Source organism: Somniosus microcephalus, chromosome 7 (genome assembly GCF_052327205.1).
Source record: "Somniosus microcephalus isolate GS21.2 chromosome 7, FLI_Smic_1.0, whole genome shotgun sequence".
NCBI classification, from domain to species: Eukaryota; Metazoa; Chordata; class Chondrichthyes; order Squaliformes; family Somniosidae; genus Somniosus; species Somniosus microcephalus.
Window position 1 is genome coordinate 163,794,018 of NC_140993.1, and position 23,381 is coordinate 163,817,398.

The 23,381-nt window shown below is 46.3% G+C and overlaps 1 protein-coding gene across 4 annotated transcripts in view; it reads right to left on the reverse strand.

Moving 5' to 3' along the window:
• The window catches only part of ube2wb (ubiquitin conjugating enzyme E2 Wb), a 110,875-nt gene that overhangs the window by 55,496 nt on the left and 31,998 nt on the right, over window positions 1-23,381 (reverse strand). For 2 of the 4 annotated variants that reach the window (XM_085993172.1, XM_085993174.1), the window contains exons 3-4: window positions 23,113-23,182; window positions 15,413-15,515 (exon numbers count right to left, since the gene is read on the reverse strand). In XM_085993172.1, coding sequence (XP_085849298.1) covers window positions 15,413-15,515; window positions 23,113-23,182 — 173 coding nt within the window. The remainder of the gene's footprint in view (window positions 1-15,412; window positions 15,516-23,112; window positions 23,183-23,381) is intronic. The other 2 variants (XM_085993171.1, XM_085993170.1) reach the window with 1 other exon arrangement.

Genomic DNA, 23,381 nt, shown 5'->3' on the forward strand with positions numbered 1-23,381 from the left:
CGCCAGTTCTTGCCCTCGAAGGGGATAGCCACTAGCAGAACCACTAGCTACAACCCCCGGGGTAATGGGCAAGTGGAAAGGGAGAATGCTACTGTTTGGAAGGCTGTCACGTTAGCCTTAAAGTCAAAAGGCCTTCCGACCTCCCGCTGGCAGGAAGTCCTCCCAGACGTGCTCCACTCCATAAGGTCTCTGTTATGTACTGCCACTAACGCTACCCCTCACGAAAAGATGTTCGTTTTCCCCCGGAAATCCACCTCGGGCATATCTCTACCCGCGTGGCTGACGTCTCCGGGGACAGTACTATTGCGGAAGCACGTTAGAGGCCATAAAACGGACCCCCTTGTGGAAAAGGTACAGCTCCTCCATGCAAACCCTCAGTACGCCTATATCGAATACTCTGACGGGCGAGAGGACACTGTTTCCATAAAAGACCTCGCTCCCTCAGGGAGCGGAGAGAACGATGGGAGACTACCCGATGAAGACCTACACTACAAAGAGACAGGACGCCCAGAGGTATCAATACCCAACTTTAACCTGGAGAACACTGCAGATAACCTGGAAGACACTGCGGAGGCCCGGACAGCGGAGGAACCAGAATCCACTCCCCTAGAGGCACCCCAACCGGCTTTGCGCCGATCACTGAGAACTGCAAAACCTCCTGACAGACTCACTTATACCAACTTTTAAGAAACATCAGCCCGATGGACTAAATCTATAGAAGGGGTGAATGTAATGAAATCTGTTTGTCTTGATCCTGTATTCGTTTTGCACTCATGTATATTACCCTCCCCCACTGTGTATAGTTTCACTTCCTCTTTCCCGACTAACCTGGGAGGTTCCAGGTCTTGGCTCTTGGCTCCGCCCTTGACTTTTCTTACATAAAGATCCCAGGATCTGTATGACTCATTCCTGTGAACCAGTCGGCATGTTGAGATGTTAGCTCTGATCTTAGTGATTGAAAGCCAACTTGTTTAAGTCTATAACTTCTAGTTTTGTGGTTATTGAAGGCCCATCAATTATGTTCTTATTACATTTACAAACAAAGTGTTGACAGTCACAGAATATGGGGTTGGCCATTTAGGATTGAGGAGGAGGAGAAATTTCTTCACTCAAAGGGTTGTGAATCTGGAATTCTGTACCCTAGAGAGCTGTGGATCCTCAGTCGTTGAGTATATCGATAGATTGTTCGATATTAAGGGAATCAAGGGATATGGGGATAGGAGTAGGATATAGGGAAAGTGGAGTTGATGTAGAAGATCTGCTGTGATCTTATTGAATGGGAAGCAGGCTCGAGGGCCCATATAGCCTACTACTGCTCCTATTTCCTATGCTCCTACGTTCTTTCCCCATAGCTGTGTATGGTAGCATAGTGGTAATGCTACTGGGCTAGTAATCCAGAGACCTGGACTAATGATCTGGGGACGCGAGTTCAAATCCCACCATGGCAGCTGGGGAATTTAAATTCAGTTAATTAAATTAATCTGGAATAAAAAAGCTAGCTAATGAAATGACCATGAAACGATTGGATTGTCGTATGTCCTTTAGGGAAGGAAATTTGCCATCCTTACCTGATCTAGCCTATATGTGACTCCAGATCCACAGCAATGTGGTTGACTTCCCTCAAATGGCCGAGCAAGCCACGAAAAACAAGAATAAAACCAGACGGACCACCCAACATCGACCGGCTTCGGACACGACAACGGCACACCCAGCCCAGTCAACCCTGCAAAGTCCTCCTCACTAACATCTGGGGACTTGTGCCAAAATTGGGAGAGCTGTCCCACAGACTAGTCAAGCATCGGCCAGACAGTCATACCTACAGAATTATACCTTTCAGCCAATGTCCCAAACTCCTCCATCACCATCCCTGGATATGTCCTCCCTCAGCTGATGAATCAATGCTCCTTTATGTTGAACACCACTCGGGGGTAGCAAGGGCACAGAATGTACTCTTGGTGGGGAACTTCAACGTCCATCACCAAGAATGGCTCGGTAGCACCACTAGGAGTCCTGAAAGACACAGCTGCCAGACTGGGCCTGTGGCAGATGGTGAGAGAACCAACACAAGGGGAAAAGCCTACTTGACCTCGTCCTTGTGGAGACAAAGTCCCGTCTTTACACTGAGGACCACCCTCCATCGTGTTGTGTGGCACTACCACCGTGCTAAATGGGATAGATTCAGAACAGATCTAGCAGCTCAAAACTGGGCATCCATGAGGCGCTGTGGGCCATTGGCAGCAGCAGAATTGTATTCCACCACAATCTGTAACCTCATGACCCGGTATATCCCTCACTCTGCTATTACCATCAAGCCAGGGGACCAAACCTGGTTCAATGAGGAGTGCCGAAGAGCATGCACCAGGCATACCTAAAAATGAGGTGCTAACCTGGGGAAGCTGCAACACAGGACTACAGACATGCTAAGCAGCATGCTATAGGCAGAGCTAAGCGATCCCACAACCAGCGGATCAGATCAAAGCTCTGCAGTCCTGCCACATCCAGTCGTGAATGGTGGTGGGCAATTAAACTGATTGGAGGAGGTGGCTCCATGATATCCTCAATGATAGCGGAGTCCAGCATGCGAGTGCAAAAGACAAGGCTGAAGCGTTTGCAATCATCTTCAGCCAGAAGTGCTGAATGGATGATCCCTCTCGGCCTCCTCCTGAGGTCCCCACCATCACAGAAGCCAGTCTTCAGCCAATTCGATTCACTCCACGTGATAAAGAAATGTCTGAGCGCACTGGATATAGTAAAGGCTATAGGTCGCAACAACATCCTGGGTATAGTGCTGAAGACTTGTGCTCCAGAACTAGCCGTGCTTCTAGCCAAGCTGTTCCAGTACAGCTACAACACTAGCATCTACCCGACAATGCGGAAAACTGCCCAGGTACGTCCTGTCCACAAAAAGCAGGACAATTCCAAACCGGCCAATTAAACCCCATCAGTCTACTCTCAATTATCAGCAAAGTGATGGAAGGTGTCATCGACAGCGTTATTAAGCGGCACTTACTCACTAATAACCTACTCACTGATGCTCAGTTCGGGTTCCGCCAGAAGCACTCCGCTCCAGACTTCATTACAGCCATGGTCCAAACATGGACAAAAGAGCTGAAGTCCAGAGGTGAGGTGAGTGACTGCCCTTGACATCAAGGCAGCATTTGAATGAGTGTGGCATCAAGAAGCCCAAATAAAATTGAAGTCAATGGGAATCAGGGGGGAAAACTTTCCACTGGCTGGAGACATAACTAGCATAAAGGAAGATGGTTGAGGTTGCTGGAGGCCAATCATCACAGCCCCAGGACACTGCTGCAAGAGTTCTTCAGGGCAGTGTTCTAGGTCCAACCATCTTCAGCTGCTTCAGTAACTCCTCAGATAATGAAGCAGTCCGTGCTCGCATGCAGCAAGACCTGGATGACATTCAGGCTTGGGCTGATAAGTGGCAAGTAACATTCTTGCCACACAAGTGCTAGGCAATGACTATCTCCAACAAGCGGTAGTCTAACCACTGCCCCATGGTATTCAACAGCAGAACCATCGCCGAATCCCCCACCATCCATATCCTGGGGGTCACCAGTGACTAGAAACCAGCCACATAAATACTGTGCCTAGAAGAGCAGGTCAGGGACTGGGTATTCTAAGATCATAAGAAATAGGAGCAGGAGTAGGCCATTCGGCCCTTCGAGCCTGCTCCGCCAGTCAATGATATCATGGCTGATCATCTGCCTCAACTCCATTCACCGGCCCTATCGCCATATCCCTTGATGCCCTTACTAGTCAGAAATGTATTGACTTCTGTTTTGAATATACCCAATGACTGAGCCTCCACAGCCCTCTGGGGTAGAGAATTCCAAAGATTCACCACCCTCTGTATGAAGAAATGTCTTCTCATCTCAGTCCTGAATGGCCTACCCTTTATCCTGAGGCTGTGGCCCCTGGTTCTAGACTCCCCAGCTAAGGGAAACATTCTCCCAGCATCCATCATATCAAGCCCTGTAATAATTTTGTATGTTTCAATGAGATCCCCTCTCATTTTTCTGAATTCAAGAGAATAGAGGCCTAGTTTACTAAGTTTCTTCTCATAAGACAGTCCTGCCATCCCAGAAATCAGTCTCGTGAATCTTTGTTGCACTCCCTCTATGGCAAGTATATCCTTCCTTAGGTAAGATCAAAATTGTACACAGTACTCCAGGTGTGGTCTCACCAAAGCCCTATATAATTGGAGTAAGACTTCTTTACTCCTGTACTCAAATCCTCTTGTAATGAAGGCCAGCATACCATTTGCCTTCCTAATGGCTTGCTGCACCTGCACATTCACTTTCAGTGACTCATGATCCTTTCAGCATCTGCATTCCCCAATCTTTCACCATTTAGGAAATACTCTGCCTTTGTTTTTTTTCTACCAAAGTGGATAACTTCACATTTATCCACATTATATTCCATCTGCCATGTTCTCGCCCACTCACGGAGCCTGTCGAGATCCCCTTGAAGCCTCTTCACATCCTCTTCGCAACTGACACTGCCACCTAGCTTTGTATCATCAGCAAATTTAGCAATGTTACATTTAGTCCCCTCATCCAAATCATTGACATAGATTGTGAATAGCTGGGGCCCAAGCATCGACCCTTGCAGAATCCCACTAGTCACAGCCCGCCATCCTGAAAAAGACCGGTTTATCCCTACTCTTTGTTTTCTGTCTGTTAACCAATTCTCAATCCATGCTAGTATATTACCCCCAATTCCATGTGCCCTAATTTTGTTCACCAACCTCTTGTGTGGGACCTTATCGAAGGCCTTCTGAAAATCCAGATACACCACATCTACCGGTTCCCCTTTGTCTACTCCACTAGTTACATCCTCAAAGAACTCCAATAGGTTTGTTAAGCAGGATTTCCCTTTCATAAATCCATGTTGACTCTGCCCAATCTTACTATTAGTTTCTAAGTGCCCAGTTATTGCATCCTTTATAATAGATTCCAGCATTTCCCCAACTACTGATGTGAGGCTAACAGGTCTGTAGTTCCCGGTTTTCTCCCTCCTTTCTTAAATAGCGGGGTTACATTTGCTATCCTCCAATCTGCAGGAACTGTTCCAGAATCTATAGTATTTTGGAAAATGACAACCAATGTGCCCACTATTCCCATGGCCACCTCTTTCAAAACCCTAGGATGTAGGTCATCCGGTCCTTGGGATTTGTCGACTTTTAGTCCAGTTAATTTTGCTAGTACTGTTTTTTTACTAATAATAATTTCTTTAAGTTCCTCATTCTCGTCACACACTTGGTTTTCTCGTATTTCCTGGAGGTTTTTTTATTGTGTCTTCCTCCGTGAAGACAGAAACAAAGTATTTATTTAATTTCTCAGCTACTTCCTCATTCCCCATTATAAATTCTCCCATCTCTGACTGTAAAGGACCTACATTTATCATCACCAGTCTTTTCCTTTTCACATACCTATAGAAGCTTTTACAATCCGTTTTCATATTTTTCGCTAGTTTGTGCTCATATTCCATTTTCCCTTTCTTTATCAATTTATTGGTCCCCCTTTGCTGATTTCTAAAAAAGATCCCAATCCTCAGGCTGACCGCTTTTTCTGGCAACTTTATAAGCTTCCTCCTTTGACTTAATACTAGCTTTAATTTCTTTTGTTAGCCATGGTTCGATCACTTTTCCTTTTGGGTTTTTATGCCCTAGAGGAATATATGTTTGTTGCAAATTATGCATTATTTCCTTGAATGTTAGCCATTGTTGCCGTTGGTTCTTTTGCCAATTACCGTAAATCTGTGCCCTCTGCTTACCGACCCTTCTGCCACTGGAAACCGATTCTACTTATTTACTGTATCAACACCCTTCAAGATTTTGAACACCTCTATCAAATCTCCTGTTAACCTTCTCTGCTCAAAGAACAAACCCAGTTTCTATAGTCTTTTCATATAACTGAAGTCTTTCATCCCTGGTACATCCCCTCTGCAGCCTCTCTAAGGCCTTAACTTCCTTCTAAGTGTGGTGCCCATAATTGGCCACAATACTCCAGCTGGGGCCTCACCAGTGTTTTATAAAGATGGAGTATAACTTCCTTGATTTTGTACTCTATACCTCATTTATAAAGCCAAGGATTCCGTATGCATTTTTAACAGCCTTCTTAACTTGTCCTGCCACCTTCAAATGTGTACATACACCCTCAGGACCTCTCTGTTCCTGCACCTTTAAAATTGTACTTTTTAGTTTATCGCCTCTCCTCATTCTTCCTACCAAAATGAATTACTTCACACTGTGAAATTTCACCTGCCATGTGTCTTCCATTTCACCAGTTTGTCGATGTCTTCCTGAAGTCTGTTACTATCCTCCTCACTGTTTACTACATTTCAGAGTTTTGAGTCATCTGCAAACTTTGAAATGACGCCCTGTATGTCTAAGTCCAGGTCATTAATATGTATCAAAGTGCAGTGGTCCCAACACCGGCCCTTGGGGGACAACAGTGTACATTTCCCTCCAGTTGTTAAACAGGTGGACATGTTCTCTCAGGTAGACTTAAAAGATCCCATGGCACTATTTCGATGAAGAGCAGGGGAGTTATCCCCGGTATCCTGGCCAATATTTATCCCTCAATCAACATCACTAAAAAAAATTATCTGGTCATTATCAAATTGCTGTTTATGGGAGCTTGCTGTGTGCAATTTGGCTGCCGCGTTTCCTACATCACAACAGGGACTACACTTAAAAAAAAAAAAGTACTTCATTGGCTGTAAAGCGCTTTGGGATGTCCAGTGCTCGTGAAAGGCGCTGTTTCAATGCAAGTCTGTCTTTCTTTAGCTATCAAAACAAATAATTGATTAAAAAAAATTAGATATTGATATTCAATATGTTGAAGTTTGCCTGGTATCATTATCTAGAATAAAACTGTACTGGAATTTTCATTAATGTGATAAAAGTAATTTTGCAGATCCACCAAGTTGCACTCATCTGCTCCTGCATGGACAAACTATCCTAAAGTCTCTAGCCTGTTTTTCCATTACTCATTTTTTCCTCTTGTACTCTATGCCCCTACCTATAATACCCAAAATGCTGTTGGCTTCATCTCTCTGCACTTTCAGGGAATTATGTATTTGTATTCCTTGGTTTCTATTCATCCACATCCTTAAGGGTCTTTGCATGGAGTGTATATTCCCAAAATATATTACTTCACATCTGCCTGGGGATCTGTATTCCACTACCCTGTTTTCCTGAAGTCTTTTGCAGTCCTCTTTGTTGTCTGCCAAATCCTCTACTTTGGTGTTGTTTGAAATTATGCTCCCTATACCCAAAATGCTATGAAATTCGTCAAACATGATTTGTTTTTAATGCTGGTTTCCATCGATTTATCCATGCATTTCTAAATACTGACAAATTTTACATCTATTTATGGATTCTAAGAATTTACCCACAACTGACATTAGAGTCATAGGCCTAGAAATTGGGTATAGCCCCGCTTGAGGCGTTAGAACTGGCGATGCGCAAAGTTTATAGCCAGACAAAACTTATCGCCACCTGGCGCGATATTGGGTTGCATCGCCCCCAAAGGGGATTGAGGCGCTAAATCAGCCGTTGCACGGTGCTCTTCAGGCGCAAAAGGTCAAGCGCTACTCAATATCGACGCGGACGGGCGCAGCGCAGGTGAACTCAATTACGGGAAAGCACGAGACCTCCAGGCGCCGGCCAGCTCTTAAAGGGGTGGGTCAGTCAGCCTGAGCTTCAACACCCAACGCCCTGTAAGCCTCAGATTCGGCGCTCGCCCTTGTCTGGCGGTACCAGCTTGTTCATCATGGAGAAGGTTAGACAGAGAGCAGAGCGCTTCAGCACTGAGGCCCTGGACCACTTGGTGGCTGCAGTTGAACACAGTCGAGAGGTCCTGTATCCGGATAATGGCAAGAGGCCGAATCAGAAGGCTTACCGACGATCTTGGGGGGAGGTTGCTGTGAGGGTCAACTCCAGCAGCATGGCGACCAGGACCCCTGTTCAGTGCAGGAAGAAATTCAACGACCTCACATGGATCGTTAGGGTGAGTGATGGTTTACCAAACTTGTGCTTCCCTCCATCTGCAGCTGACTTCGGGCACCCTGTTGCCATGATGCCCCAATGGCCATCTGTCAGCAAGCACCCATGGCCCTTTCTGGCCACACACATGGACAGATGTCTCAAGGCCTCATGTAAGGGCTCTTGCACCATGGGGGGCATGCGATGAGGTCTCAAGGCATCATGTTACAGAACTTCCCCTTCTTTCCCCTGCAGTCCAAGCTGGCGATGATTCGAAAGGAGCAGCGTCGAACCGGTGGCGGACCTCCACAAGTGGTCACTCTCACGGATCTGGAGGAGATAGTGCACCAGATACTTGGAGGACGTCTGTCTGGTCCTGTGACCACTGCATCTGCCGACCCCATTACCGACAGCCAAGGGAAGACTCAGCTTTTTCACCTGTTGCCTTCCACTTGGTCCCCCCGCCAGCATGCATCCTCAGTGTGCAGCCATGTCAGAGCCTTTCAGCAAAGCTGTCCTTTTGCTAAAGCCACTCTTCCACCTCCCACTTTCAGATGAAGCAGCACCAACTCAGGCTCAATGCGCTGAAGCTGCCAGTGCCAGTGCCACCGGAGGAGAGGACCAGGAGGAATCCGGACCAGCCATTGCAGAATCCGGGGAGCTGACACATCTACAGACTGGGGATAGTAGTCCCCTGGAGGGGAGGGGGGGGGGGGGGGGGGGGAGGCGGGGGCTCTGAGGATGAACCAGTTGCCGGACCAAGCGGCATGCAGCCACGCACGGGGGATAGGCAAGTGCGGCCACCGTCTCCCCGCAGGGCAAGGCAGGTCGTAATGACTGCTGCACAGAGTGCAGATGAGGTCCGTCGCCTGGCTGAGATGAGCAAACAGGCCCGGCTCAGACACACGGAGCTGATGGCTGCAGTGGAGAAGATGCCCGAGTCAATAGATTCATTGGCTAGGAGTATGTTGGACTTCAGGGCAACAATGGAGAGGACTCTGCAGGGCTTTGGGGCAACAATGGAGAGGACTCTCCAGGTGTTCGGCCCAACAATGGAGAGGACTGTCCACGGCTTTGAGTCGGCTATGGAAAGGACTGTTCAGGGCTTCGGACAATCCCTGGAAAGGTCTGTGCAGGGCTTGTCCGAGGCAGTGGAGCGGTCGGCACCTGGCTTCTCCGAAGCTATGGGAAGAACTGTCCAGGCCTTCTCCGAAGCACTGGCACCCAGGTCCTCACTGTTGCCACGCAGTCACTTGCTGGGCTCCTCCACAGCCAGATTGACGCAACGCGATCTCTCACTGCAGCCACCCTCTCTGCATCAGACAGGATCACCCCGGGCCCTTCCACTCCCGTACAAGGCCAGGAATCAGTGGAGCATGCGATTGTGGCGGATGAGCCAAGCCGCTCCCCTCAGATAGCCAGTGTGTCATCCGACCATGGTGCAGGTGTCCTCTCTCAGCAGGAGACCATTGCACATGCCAGCGCTGGGACGCCTGCATTGCAGCTGCCACCACCTGCAGGCCACACTGCTTCCAGCCATGGTCACAGCAAGCATCCTGCGTCCGCACCCTCCAAGCCCAGAGGTCGGCCAGGCCGTCCCTCAGGGGCTTCTGCGCTTCCAGACAGTCAGGAGGCATCCCCCAGCCTTGAGCCCGCCACTGGGGTCCAATTACATAGGAGCAGCAGGGAGGGAAGGGGCCAGGCGCGAAAGAGAAGTCGTTCTCCCTCAAGGGGCCAGTTGTAGAGGGAGGTGCCGAGACGTTTGTTTGTCCAAATTCAAGGACACCCTCACCTGCTGTTATATTTGCAGAAGGTTGGTTGAGTTTTGCGGCTTTGCCGAACAGTTCACAGTTTTTTTGAAAGTTATGGTTTCTGCTAACATTACGTTGTTTAGCTGTAATGAAAGACTTTTGTGTCAATAAACAGAAGTTTCAATGTGGCATGGTGCATGTGACTAGTTTCAGTGATGCTGGCATTCAGAGGCCCTCAAACATCCAAAGTGCGCATGAGTTAAGACTCTCATCATTCCGCCACAGGGGTGTCGACAGGAGTCCAGAGGAGCCTATGACATATGGACCTTCCACTTTCAGCAGCCCTTCCATCTTACTCCTCATACTCCTCCGCCTGCTTGTGCAGGGTTCGAGGGAAGGTAATGAATTGATGCGTTCGCCTATAAAGGGCATCTGTCACTTGCCGGATGCAACAGTGGACTGCAGCCTGAGTGGCAGTCGCATTGTCCCCAATGGCTGACTGAAAGGATCCGTTGGCATAAAAATGGAGGCCATCAGTCAGTTTAGCCATCACGGACAGAGAGGTTCTGCAGCGTTCACGCGGCTGCAGATCCTGACCAAGCAGGTGGCACAGATCAGTAACAATGTCCCTCCAGATTCGGAGCCTTTCCAAACACTGCTCCTCCGACATGTCAAGGCTTGTCACCTGCTGCCTAAAGACCCTCGCAGCATCCCGTCGGACTGGCCGACCTCCATTGCCCCTCCTCCTTCTGGCCAATCCCGGCCCCCTCTCCCGCCGTTTCTCTGCCCCTTCACAGTGTTGGGTGATGAGGCCGTGGCCCTCCAACCAAGCTCCCATTCCGATGCCAGTTGGTCAAAAGGCTTTTAGGTGTAGTGCTGCAAGTGCTTCGGACAGGGTTGAAGGTCCCAAGTACTGTAAAGCTAAATTTCCAGAACTCCGCTCCACATTAGCTCGCCAACTCTCTCTAGCAGTGATCGCAATGAGCAGGCCAAGTGGCAGAAGATTCTGCACTAGAGCTGTCCCCTTTAAATAGCGCCCCCATCCTCCAAGAAGGGCCTGTTAGCCCTCCCTCGAACTGTCACTAATAGCGCTGGGCGCTAAGGCTCCGGGCGCCACCCAATATGCGATCAGGCGCTCCTAAAAGGCGTTGCACACTGAAATGACGTCATGAGCCGCTTGCGCTCGCGGGCGCGCGCAAACACTTTGCGCAGGCGCTAAATGTATAGTCAATATCTGAGTTGGCGCTATCTTCATAGCGTCCGCCCCAACATAGGGCTTCGCCCCAATTCTAGGTCTCTTTAGGCGCTCAGCGCCGGCGCTACCAACCCAATTTCTAGGCCATAGAGTCATAACGGCACAGAAGGAGACCATTCGGCCCATCGAGTCCATGCCGGCTCTCTGCAGAGCAATCCAGTCAGTCGCATTCCCCCGCAGCCCTGCAAGTGCCTATCCAGTCGCCCCTTGAAAACATTGAGTGTCTCCACTTCCTTCAGCAGCGAGTTCCAGGTCCTCACCACTTGCTGTGTAAAAAAGCTTTTCCTCACATACCCCCTGTATCTCTTGCCCAAAACCTTAAATCTGTGTCCCCTAGTCCTTGTACCATCAACTAGTGGGAACAGCCTTTCCCCATCTAGCCTATCCAAACCAACCAGTCATAATCTTGTACACCTATCAAATCACCCCTCAACCTCCTTTGCTCTAATGAAAACAAATCCAGCTTCTCCAACCTGTCCTTGTAGCTAAGATCCCCCATCCCCGAAATGATTCTGGTAAATCTCCTCTGCACCCTCTCAAGGGCCTTCACATCCTTCCTGAAGTGTGGTGACCAGAACTGGATGCAATACTCCAGTTGTGGCCTAACCAGCACTGTATAAATGTTTAGCATAACTTCACTACTTTTGTACTCAATACCTCCATTTATGAAGCCCAAAATCCCATATGCTTTACTACCACACTCTCAATATGGCCCGCCACCTTCAGGGACCTATGCACATTAACTCCCAGGTCCCTCTGTCCCTGCACACTCTTTAAAACTGTGCCATTAAGTGTATTTTGCCTCTCCCTGTTCCTTCCGCCAAAATGCATCACCTCACACTTCTCTGTATTAAATTTCATCTGCCACTTCTCTGCCCATTCTGTTAGCCTTTCTATGTCCTGCTGCAATTGATTGGTATCATCCTCATTGTTTGCCACACCCCCAAGTTTGGAGTCATCGGCAAATTTAAAAATTCTACTCCGTATTCCAATATCCAGGTCATTCATATATATATCAAAAAAAGTAGTGGCTCCAGCACTGACCCTTGGGGAACACCACTGTCTACCATCCTCCAGTCTGAAAAACAGCCATTTACCACAACTCGCTGATTTCTGTTCTTATCCAAGCTTGTTAACCAGCCTTCTATGTGGTACCTTGTCGAACGCCTTCCTAAAATCCATGTAGACAACATCCATTGCATTCCCATCATCAATCCTCCCTGTTACTTCATCAAAAAATTCAATTAGATTAGTCAAACACGATCTGCCTTTTACAAATCCGTGTTGGTTCTCCTTAATTAGCTTAAACCTCACCAAGTGCCTGTTAATTTTTTCCTTGATTATTGTTTCTAGAATTTTACCCACCACCGATGTTAAACTGACCGGCCTGTAGTTACTAGGATTGTTCTTACACCTTTCTTGAACAATGGTGTCACATTTGCCATTTTCCAATCCTCAGGCACCTCCCCCGCATCTAGGGAAGATTGGAAAATTATGGCAAGCCCTTCCGCTATCTCCTCCAATTCCCTTAGCAACCTGGGATGCAAGCCAACTGCACCAGGTGACTTATCCACTCTAAGCATACCCAGCCTTTCTAGTACATCCTGTCTATCAATTTTCACCCCTTCCATTGCTTTGACCTTTTCCACTTCTACCGATATTTTGTCAGCATCCACCTCCTTAGTAAACACCGATACAAAGTACTCCGAGTATTCTAGCCTTGCCCTGCGCCTCTAAGCATATACAGGTAGACTACCCTTTATCCGGACTTCCGAAAACCGAAACCCTCTAAAAACCGAAGGTTTTTTCGTTCAGCGTAAGTCGTGCGTACGAACGAAAAAACCTTCGGTTTTTAGAGGGTTCCGGTTTCGGAAGTTCGGATAAAGGGTAAGTCGTGCGCACGACCCCCCCGCGGACCCCGCCGGCCCCGACAACCGCCGACCCCGCCAGCCCCGACAACCGCCGACCCCCCCGCCCCCGCCGACCCCCCCGCGGACCCCGACAACCGCCGACCCCGCCAGCCCCGACAACCGCCGACCCTCCCGCGTACCCCGCCGGCCCCGGCCCCGACCCCGACTGACTTACGCTGAGCGTCAGCGCAAGTCGTGCGCACGACCCCCGCCGCGGACCCCCGCCGACCCACCTTCCGAAATCCGAAATTCTCCTTTATCCGAAACTCGGCTGGTCCCGAGGTTTTCGGATAAAGGATAGTCTACCTGTATCACCTTCTTTGTCCCGAATAGACCCCACCCCACCTCTTACTACCCGCTTACTGTTTACATGCCGGTAGAAGATTTTGGGGTTCCCTTTTATGTTAACCACCATTCTACTCTCATATTCTCTCTTTGCCAATCTTATTTTCATCTTCACTTCCCCTCTCAACTTATTGTATTTGGTCTGGTTCACCCTTGAAGAATTCACCTGACATTCATCATACACCCTCTTTTTTTGTTTCATAAGAACAGAAGAACAGAAGAGGTGTAGGCCATACAGCCCCTCGAGCCTGCTCCTTCATTCAATAAGATCATGGCTGATCATCAACCTCAACTCCACTATCCCGCCCGATCTCCATATCTCTTGATTCCCCTATAGTCATCATCCAAGATGCGTCCAGGATTTCCCACATGGCACAGGATGTGCAAATCACGGGACTGAGCTGCCTTGGCATGCCTCTATCTACCAGACTATGGAGGCAATTTAGCAGAAATAAACTTAAAACTTAAGAAACACTCAACAGCTAACCACCAATCAGCTCTTCCCTCTATTAGATAGGCTATAAACTACTTAGCAGAAATATACTCAAAACAGAACAAAAAAAACTTAACACCAATACTCACCTCTCAGCTCCCTTGTGCCAGCGACACCTTTGAATTCTGACATCACTCATTCGTTGTGTCGCTTGCCGACTGTCTCCCTCGCACGTAGTCTGCACACTCAGGCTAACTGGTCTACAGTGATCTGATTTATCATTCTCTCTAATCTTAAACAAAGTTATTGCAATGGCTACTCTCCAGTCGCATGGCACAATTTGCCAATTTAAGGAAGATTGAAACTCTAGTGTAATATATATTATGCAGACAGTTTCTGCTCTCCGTAAGCCCATTGCATGCTGCTGCAAAAATACAGAGAACAGCACAAGTCATCATGCTAGAATGTCATGACAGGATGCTCCTAATCATTTTTAGTTGGGGACAGTTATGGGGAAATGCCCTTTAGTAGCTCACATAAAAAGGAGTTTAATGTAAATTAAATAAAGTTACTTCTTCCATCAGATTCTCCAGCTTTTTGCAATGTAGTTTGCCAATGTTTTCAGTGCTGAGCTTGTTCTCTTCATCGTATGCATGCGCCATAAATGCACCAAGGCGCACAAACCTACTCGGCATTTCGTGAGCCACGAGTAGAGGTATCAGAACTATGGAGATCAGGTTGTTTACATTGCTAAGTGCCACTGACAGCAGGAATATCTAACATGTACTTCAATGACACTCCATCGTGGTATTAGTGATTTTGAAGTATTAAAATACAAGAGTAGCCTCATTACTTGTGAAAAGATGCTCATGAGACAGACTATGTCGCTAACTTTTCTCTGACTGCTTCAAATTAGGGCTATTATGAACAGATACATGACCAACTTTATTTTACATTAGGTTAATAATGTCAATTTAATGTTTTAGGTTTAATTTAAAACTAATACTTGAGGAAGCACCTGTACCTTCAATTTATTGTGCCCAGAAAGACAATTAAGATGGCTCCCCAGTTTGCTGCACTAATTCAGTCTCAGAGAAACATGGTTTCTTGGACAGAAAAAGACTGTTCAGAAAACATAGCCATCTCCAGTCAGCTGCCAATCTATTGAGTAGGGACCACTAGTTATTTCTATTACTAGATTTGGTTCATGGTGCTCAATGTACCTAAAATATTCAATACTAGCCAGCTGATATTAGCATTCAGAATGGGGAATGTACTGATGAATGCTCATTAGCCACAGCTAGCTAGAGAGACAGATTCACCACATTCATTGTTCAAGGAGTTCTTTACTGCTTGGGAGACTCAATGCGGATAGCTTCTAGGAGACTGAATTTTTGCTGAACAAACAAAAAAATGCAACTGTCAAGGTTTAAAATCACATGAAATGGAATTAGTATAAATTTATCAAAACTCTGCAAATAATTTTCATCAGCTAGTGCTTTCAAGTGAATTTAAAATGTGATTGCGTAATATGTTGGTCACCAAACTGTAGAATAGATGATAAAACATGGGATTTTCATATAGTTCTTACTTTGATTTAGTGCGTTATTTTATATCATTAATTTTACCAATTTCCTATTAAGTAGTTAAACATACACTTACAGGAATAAACATTGCAGTCATCAGGTTCTATCTGTGTACAAGTATTACCTGAGGTGAATCAAAAGGGTAACGACTGCTGAACTTGAAGAGAAGCTGAAATTTCTCCCCTTCATATAATGTGCCAGGAGCTCCTTCCATGTCTACAATCCACCTGTAAACATAAAATAAATTACGTGGTCTGTATGGAACTCTAGTTATTTATCACACATCCACGTCAACATAACACTCTTGCCATCTCGCTAACTTTTTGTTAAGGAAAACAATTAAGTGATGGGATATGTAACTGCTCCTTCAATTACCCACATAATCAACACTTGATTTCAATCATATTTTGAGACAGATCAGCATAGATTTCCAAATTTAGCAATATCCCACAGCCTGGCAGGTTGAGAATGGAGACCCACTGAGTAGCAAGATTGCGGAGGGTTAAAAGGTGAAGGAGAGCAAGAACAACTTGCATTTATATAGCACCTTTAACATAGAAAAATGTCCCAAAGCACGAGTTGTTATATAAAAAAAAGTCGACACAGAGGCAATGATGTAGAATATTAGACAGGGTGGCCAAATACTTTGTCAAAAAGATGAATTTTAAGGGGGTCTTAAAGGCAGAGAGGCGAAGAGGCTTAGGCAGGGAATTCCAGATCATGGGGTCTATGCGGCTGAAGATGCAACCAGCAGTGGTGGGGTGAATTGGGGGAGGGGAGCATAAAAGCCCAGAGTCGGAGGAACACAGATTTTGGGGCAGGGATGTAGGGTTGGTGGAGGTTAGAAAGATAGGGACAGATGAGATCATGAAGGGATTTAAACACAAAGATGAGAATTTTAAATTGGAGCCACTGGGGAACTGGGAGCCAATGTAGGTCAGCAGGACTTGGTGCAGGATAGAATTGGGCAGCAGAGTTTTGGATGAGCTGAAGTTTATGGAAAGTGGAGGATGGGAGGTTGGCCAGGAGAGAATTGGAATAGTCAAGTCTAGAGGACAAAGGTATGGATGCGGGTTTCAGAAGTAGATGGGACGAGGTAGGACAGAGGTGTAGAATGTTATGGAGGTGGAAATAGGCGGTCTGTGTGATGGACAGGATGTGTGGTCGGAAGTTCAGGTCGAAGTCAAATGTTGAGGTTGCAAATAGTCTGGTTCAGCTTGAGTCAATGTTCGGGGAGAGATTGGAATTGGTGGCAAGGGTATGGGGTTTGTGGCAGGGGTCAAAGATGATGGCTTCGGTGTTACCAATGTTTAACTGGGATAAACTGCAGCTCATCCAAGACTGCATGTTTGACAAGAAAACAAACAGAGGCAGTGAAGGGGACAACAGTGGTGATGAGAGGTAGAGCTTGGTATCCTAAGTGTTTGCGTAGAAGATGACACCAAGGGCCAGCATGCAGTCAAGGAACTGGAGGGAGCAGAGAATAGATCCATGGAAACTTCAGAAGTAACTGAGGGGTGGGAAGAGAAGCCGTTGATGTAGATCCTGTGGCTACGTTCACATAGGTAAGTCAAAGGCTGTAGGAGAGGTCAAGGATGAGGAGGAGTTATAATCCACCATGTTCACAGTCTCAGAGGACGTCATGTGACTTTGATTGGGGGCATTTCAGTGCTGCGGCACGAATACAAGCGTTATTGAACGGATTCAAACATGGAGTTGTGGGAAAGCTGGACACAGATTTGGGAGACATTGAGGGGGAAAAATTCAGTATCGCCCCGTTCGGGGCGCCATTATCGGCCGTGCGCAAAGTTTAGCGCCTGGCGCTAATTATTGCCTCCGACAGCAAACTTGGCTTTTATCGCCCCTGGAGGTGATTGGAGCGCTAAATCAGGCGCGTCACACCTGTCTTAAGGTGCAAAGGCCGAGGAGCGAGGCTCTACCTCAGAGCACTGGCGAAGCAAGGAAGGGCAAATCAAAATAAACCTGCAAAGTGCTGCTCAGTACTCAAAACTCCTTCACACAGCGTTGAATCTCTCCAGAAGTCTCTCTCTCTCTCTCTGAATGCGTGGTGCAAAAATGTCACCGACTGTTGATCATGGCAGTTTTCAAAGGCAGAGGGAACCATTTACAGTATCAGCCAACATGGGGGCCAGGAAGGGAAGTTGGGTGGTCAGCAGTTTAGTGGGAATGGAGCCAAGGGAAAGGGAGGTGGGTCTCATTGACAAGATGAGCTCAGAGAGGCCAATAGGGAAGAGGAGAGAAACCAGAGGAAGACACAAGTTTATGGATACGGCAGGGGAGAACAAGGTAAAACAGATAAAGCAGCAGAGACAGCTGAACGGATGGTCTGAATCACCACACGATATCAAGAAACGACTCAGCACAATGGATACAGCAACGGTTATGGGGCACAACGCCACCCTGGCTGTTGTGCTGAAAATTTGTGCTCCAGAACTAGCCGTGCCTCAAGCCAAGCTGTTCTAGTACAGCTACAACACTGGCATCTACCCGACAAAGTGGAAAATTGCCCAGCTATGTCCTGTCCACAAAAAGTAGGATAAACCCAATCCGGCCACTTCAGCCTACTCTCAATCATCAGCAACGTGATGGAAGGGGTTGTTGACAGTGCTCTCAAGTGGCACTTACTCACCAATAACCTGCTCACCAATGCTCAGTTTGGGTTCCGCCAGGACCACTCAGCTCCAGACGTCATTACATACTTGCTCCAAACATGGACAAAAGAGCTGAATTCCAGAGGTGAGGTGAGATGAGATGAGAGTGACTGCCCTTGGCATCAAGGCAGCATTTGACCGAATGTGGCACCAAGGAGCCCTAGTAAAATTGAAGTCAATGGGAATCAGAGGAAAACTCTCCACTGGCTAAGAAACAGCAAAGGGCAGAAAACATTGGTGGGAGTTGCATATAGGCCACAAACAGTAGTGGTAATGTAGGGCACAGTATCAATCAAGAAATTAGAAGTGCATGTAACAAGGGCAATACGGTAATCATGGGGGACTTTAATCTACATATTGATTGGGCAAATCAAATTACCACTAAATGGTGTGGAGGACGAATTCTTGGAATGCATGAGAGATGGTTTCCTGGATCAGTATGTGGAGGAACCAACCAGGGATCTGGTACTGTGTAATGAGAAAGGGGCTAATCAATAATCTTGTGGTAAAGGGGCCTTTAGGAACAAGTGACCATAATATGATTGAATTTTACATTGGCCCAGAAATTCAGGTCTCCACGGGTGAGTACGCGCTGGGCACTCACGCGTAGGCCCAACGAAAGTGCCGGTTTCGTGCATGCACTGCGCATGCGCAGGAAACCGGAACTTCTGTTCCCTTAAAGGAACGGGTTCAGAGGTTGAACGCGTATGTCGGAGGCAGCGCATGCGCCTGGAACTTACCCTCCCGGAGAAACCTGGAAAAAAAAAAGTAAGTCTCCAGCAGTGACACTTTTAAAAAGCAGGCACAAGGCCTGCTTTTAACAAGGTAAGTGGTGAATTAATTAAAATTAAAACTTTTTTCCACAGGTTTATTATTTTTAAATACTTTAAAGAAAGGTAAGTTTATTTTTAGCCCCGTTAGAAAATGTAAATAACTTTTTCAAAAATTTAAATTGTTTAGAAGTTATTTTATGTAATTTATAGTTATTTTAAAAATGTGATTTAAAAAAAAATTATTTGAAGTTTTAGTTATGTTTTGGGGCTTATAGTATTTATAGTTTTGACAGCTCTTCCTGTCAATTTTATGAATGGGCATTTCCCTGCTACCATTGGCTCTCCATGGCCCACGTGATCCCAGGGGGACGCTTCGAACTAACTGCGCACTTGGGATACGCAAGCACTGCGCGCCAGCAGTTGGAGGAGGCCCAGGATCGGAATCCCATGCGGGACCACAGCTCAACGGCCGGCGCGCTAGGTAAGTGCAAGTCGGAATTTCTGGGCCATTAAGTTTGAGAGTGATGTAGTCCAATCTCAAACTAAGGTCTTCAATCTAAACAGAGGAAACTACAAGGGTATAAGGGACAAGTTGGCCATGGTAGATTGGGAGACTACACAAAAGGTATGAAGGTGGACATACAATGGCTAACATTCAAGGAAATAATGCATAATTTGCAACAAACATATTCCTCTAGGACATAAAAACCCAAAAGGAAAAGTGATCCAACCATGGTTAACAAAAGAAATTAAAGCTAGTATGAAGTCAAAGGAGGAAGCTTAAAGTTGCCAGAAAAAGCAGTCAGCCTGAGGATTGAGAACTTTTTAGAAATCAGCAAAGGGGGACCAAGAAAGGGAAAATGGAATATGAGCACAAACTAGTGAAAAATATAAAAACGGATTGTAAAAGCTTCTATAGGTATGTGAAAAGGAAAAGACTGGTGAAAGTAAATGTAGGTCCTTTACTGTCAGAGGCGGGAGAATTTATAATGGGGAATGAGGAAATGGCTGAGAAATTAAATTAATACTTTTGTTTCTGTCTTCACGGAGGAAAACACAAAAAAACTCCCAGAAATACAAGAAAACCAAGGGTGTGGCGAGAATGAGGAACTTAAAGAAATTATTAGTAAAAAAACAGTACTAGCAAAATTAACGGGATTAAAAGTCGATAAATCCCAAGGACCTGATTACCTAGGGCTTTGAAAGAGGTCGCCATTGGGATAGTGGACGCATTGGTTGTCATCTTCCAGAATCTATAGAATTTTGGAACGGTTCCTGCAGATTGGAGGATAGCAAATGTAACCCCGCTATTTGAGAGGGGGAGAGAAAACAGGGAACTACAGACCTGTTAGCCTCACATCAGTAGTTGGGGAAATGCTGGAATCTATTATAAAGGATGCAATAACTGGGCACTTAGAAACTAATAGTAAGATTGGGCAGAGTCAACATGGATTTATGAAAGGGAAATCCTGCTTAACAAACCTATTGGAGTTCTTTGAGGATAACCTCCCAAAGATGTCGGGGAACATAGGGTCTAATGAAAGGGAGGAACTGATAGAAATCAGTATTTGTAGGGAAATGGTGTTAGGGAAATTGATGGGATTGAGGGCCGATAAATCCCCAGGGCCTGATAATCTACATCCTAGGGTACTTAAGGAAGTGGCCCTAGAAATAGTAGATGCATTGCTGGTCATCTTCCAAAATTCGATAGACTCTGGAACAGTACCCATGGATTGGCGGGTAGCTAATGTTACCCCACTGTTCAAAAAGGGTGGTAGAGAGAAAACGGGGAATTACAGACCGGTAAGCCTGACGTCGGTAGTGGGGAAAATGCTAGAGTCCATTATAAAGGATGTAATAGCAGAGCACTAGGAAAAAAGGGATGCCCAGCTATTCACAATCTATATCAACGATTTGGATGAGGGGACTAAATGTAACATTTCCAAATTTGCTGATGATACAAAGCTAGGTGGCAGTGTCAGTTACGAAGAGGATGTGAAGAGGCTTCAAGGGAATCTCGACAGGCTCCGTGAGTGGGCGAGAACATGGCAGATGCAATATAATGTGGATAAATGTGAAGTTATCCACTTTGGTAGAAAAAAAAAAGGCAGAGTATTTCCTAAATGGTGAAAGATTGGGGAATGCAGATGCTCAAAAGGGACCTGGGTGTTCTTGTACATGAGTCACTGAAAGTGGCCTTCATTACAAGAGGATTTGAGTACAGGAGTAAAGAAGTCTTAGTACAATTTTATAGGGCCTTGGTGAGACGACACCTGGAGTACTGTGTACAATTTCGGTCTCCTTACCCAAGGAAGGATATACTTGCCATAGAGGGAGTGCAACGAAGGTTCATGAGATTGATTCCTGGGATGGCGGAACTGTCGTATGAGAGGAGATTGAGTAAACTAGGCTTGTATTCTCTTGAATTCAGAAGAATGAGAGGGGATCTCATTGAAGCATACAAAATTATTACAGGGCTTGATAGGGTGGATGCTGGGAGAATGTTTCCCTTGGCTGGGGTGTCTAGAACCAGGGGCCACAGCCTCAGGATAAAGGGTAGGCCATTCAGGACTGAGATGAGAAGAAATGTCTTCACAGAGGATGGTGAATTTTTGGAATTCTCTACCCCAGAGGGCTGTGGAGGCTCAGTCATTGGGTATATTCAAAACAGAAGTAGATAGATTTCTGACTAATAAGGGCAATCAAGGGATACGGCGATAGGGCCGGTGAATGGAGTTGAGGCAGAAGATCAGCCATGACCTCATTGAACGGCAGAGTAGGCTCGAAGGGCCGAATGGCCAACTCCCGCTCCTATTTCTTATGTTATGTCATACATGGCACAAAAGAAGATGGCTGTTGTTGTTGGAGGTCAATCATCACAGCCCCAGAACATCGCTGCAGGAGTTCCTCAAGGTAGTGTCCTAGGCCCAACCATCTTCAGCTGCTTCATCACCGACCATCCTCCATCACAAGATCAGAAGTGGAGATGTTTGCTGATAATTGCACAGTGTTAAGTGCTATTCACGACTCCTCAGATAATGAAGCAGTCCATACCCACATGCAGCAAGAGCTGGACAACATCCAGGCATGGGCTGATAAGTGGCAAGTAACATTCACACCATACAAGTGCCAGGCAATGACCATCTCCAACAAGAGTGTCTAACCACCTTTCCCATGACATTCAATGGCATCACCATCATCTAATCCCCCAAAATCAACATCCTGGGCTCACCATTGATCAGAAACTTAACTGGACCAGCTACATAAATACTGTGGCTACAAAAGCCGATCAGAAGCTGGGTATTCTGCAGCAAGAGTCTCACCTCCTGAAACCCCAAAGTCTTTCCACCACCAAAAGGCACAAGTCAGGAGAGTGATGGAGTACTCTCCAATTCATTGCCTGGATGAATGCAGCTCCAACAACACTGAAGCTTGACACCATCCAGGACAAAGTAACCCGCTTAATCGGCCACCCATCCACCACCTTAAACATTCACTCACTCCACCACTGGCGCAACATGGCTGCCGTGTGTACCATCTGCAAGATGCACTGCAGCAACTTGCCAAGGGTACTTAACCGACAGCAGCTCCCAAACTGGGGAGGGGAGGAGGGAGGGAAGGAAAATAATGAATTGCATTTATATAGTGCCTTTCACGACCCCCAGACATCTCAAAGTGCTTTACGGCCAATTAAGTACTTTTTGAAGTGTAGTCACTGTTGTAATGCAAGTCACACACCATCCTGACTTGGAAATACATCGCGGTTCCTTCAGCGTCACTGGGTCAAAATCCTGGAACTCCCTACCTAACAGCACTGTTGGAGTACCTTCATCACAGGGACTGTAGTGGTTCAAGGCGGCGGCTCACCACCACCTTCTCAATTAGGGATGGGCAATGCAACGTCCATATCCCGTGAACGAATAAATAATTTTTTTTTTTTTTTTTTTAATTCTTAGTGACAAAAGTCCGTGAGCTCCTTGCATTTGCTGTTGGAGGTGAAGGTGGAAGGGGCAGGGGAGAAGGAAGGGTTTAAGGAGATGGCCAGTAGTGCAGTAAAGAAGTCATCTTTATTCTCTAGGATGATCCTGGAGTAGTGGGTTGTTTTGGAAGTAATGAGCTTGGTAAATGCACACGCAAGTGGACAAAGAAATTTCAGGTTTCAAAATGCTCTCCAGCCTTTGTGATCACCTGTGATCTAGGAAGTACATCAATCTGTACTGTCCCACAGAAAACAAGTTTACATTTTATTTGTGTACTTTATTTCCAACCATTTTCAGCATCATTTTCTTAAATATAATGTGGTCGGAGTTAATCTGCTAATTCTCATTAAAATACTTAAAGGGTTCACTACTCAAGCTACATAAATAAAAAACATTAACCTTGAGATATTGTAGAAACTAATTTTTTCAATGGCTAATTCAATATCCAACAGGATAACCACCAGGAATGCTGCAAGACAAGATTCAAAATAATGTTTTGCTCTGTCACATATATACTAAATTCAGTAAGTGGGGCACAATTTTTTATTGAAAATTCATTGTAAGTACCTGCAGTACTTGTTATTCTTGTAGTTGGCATGGAGATAGGTATTTTCGATCTTAAAAGTGTCACGGTTCCCCATCACAGCCTGTGGCACAGAAATTCTCTC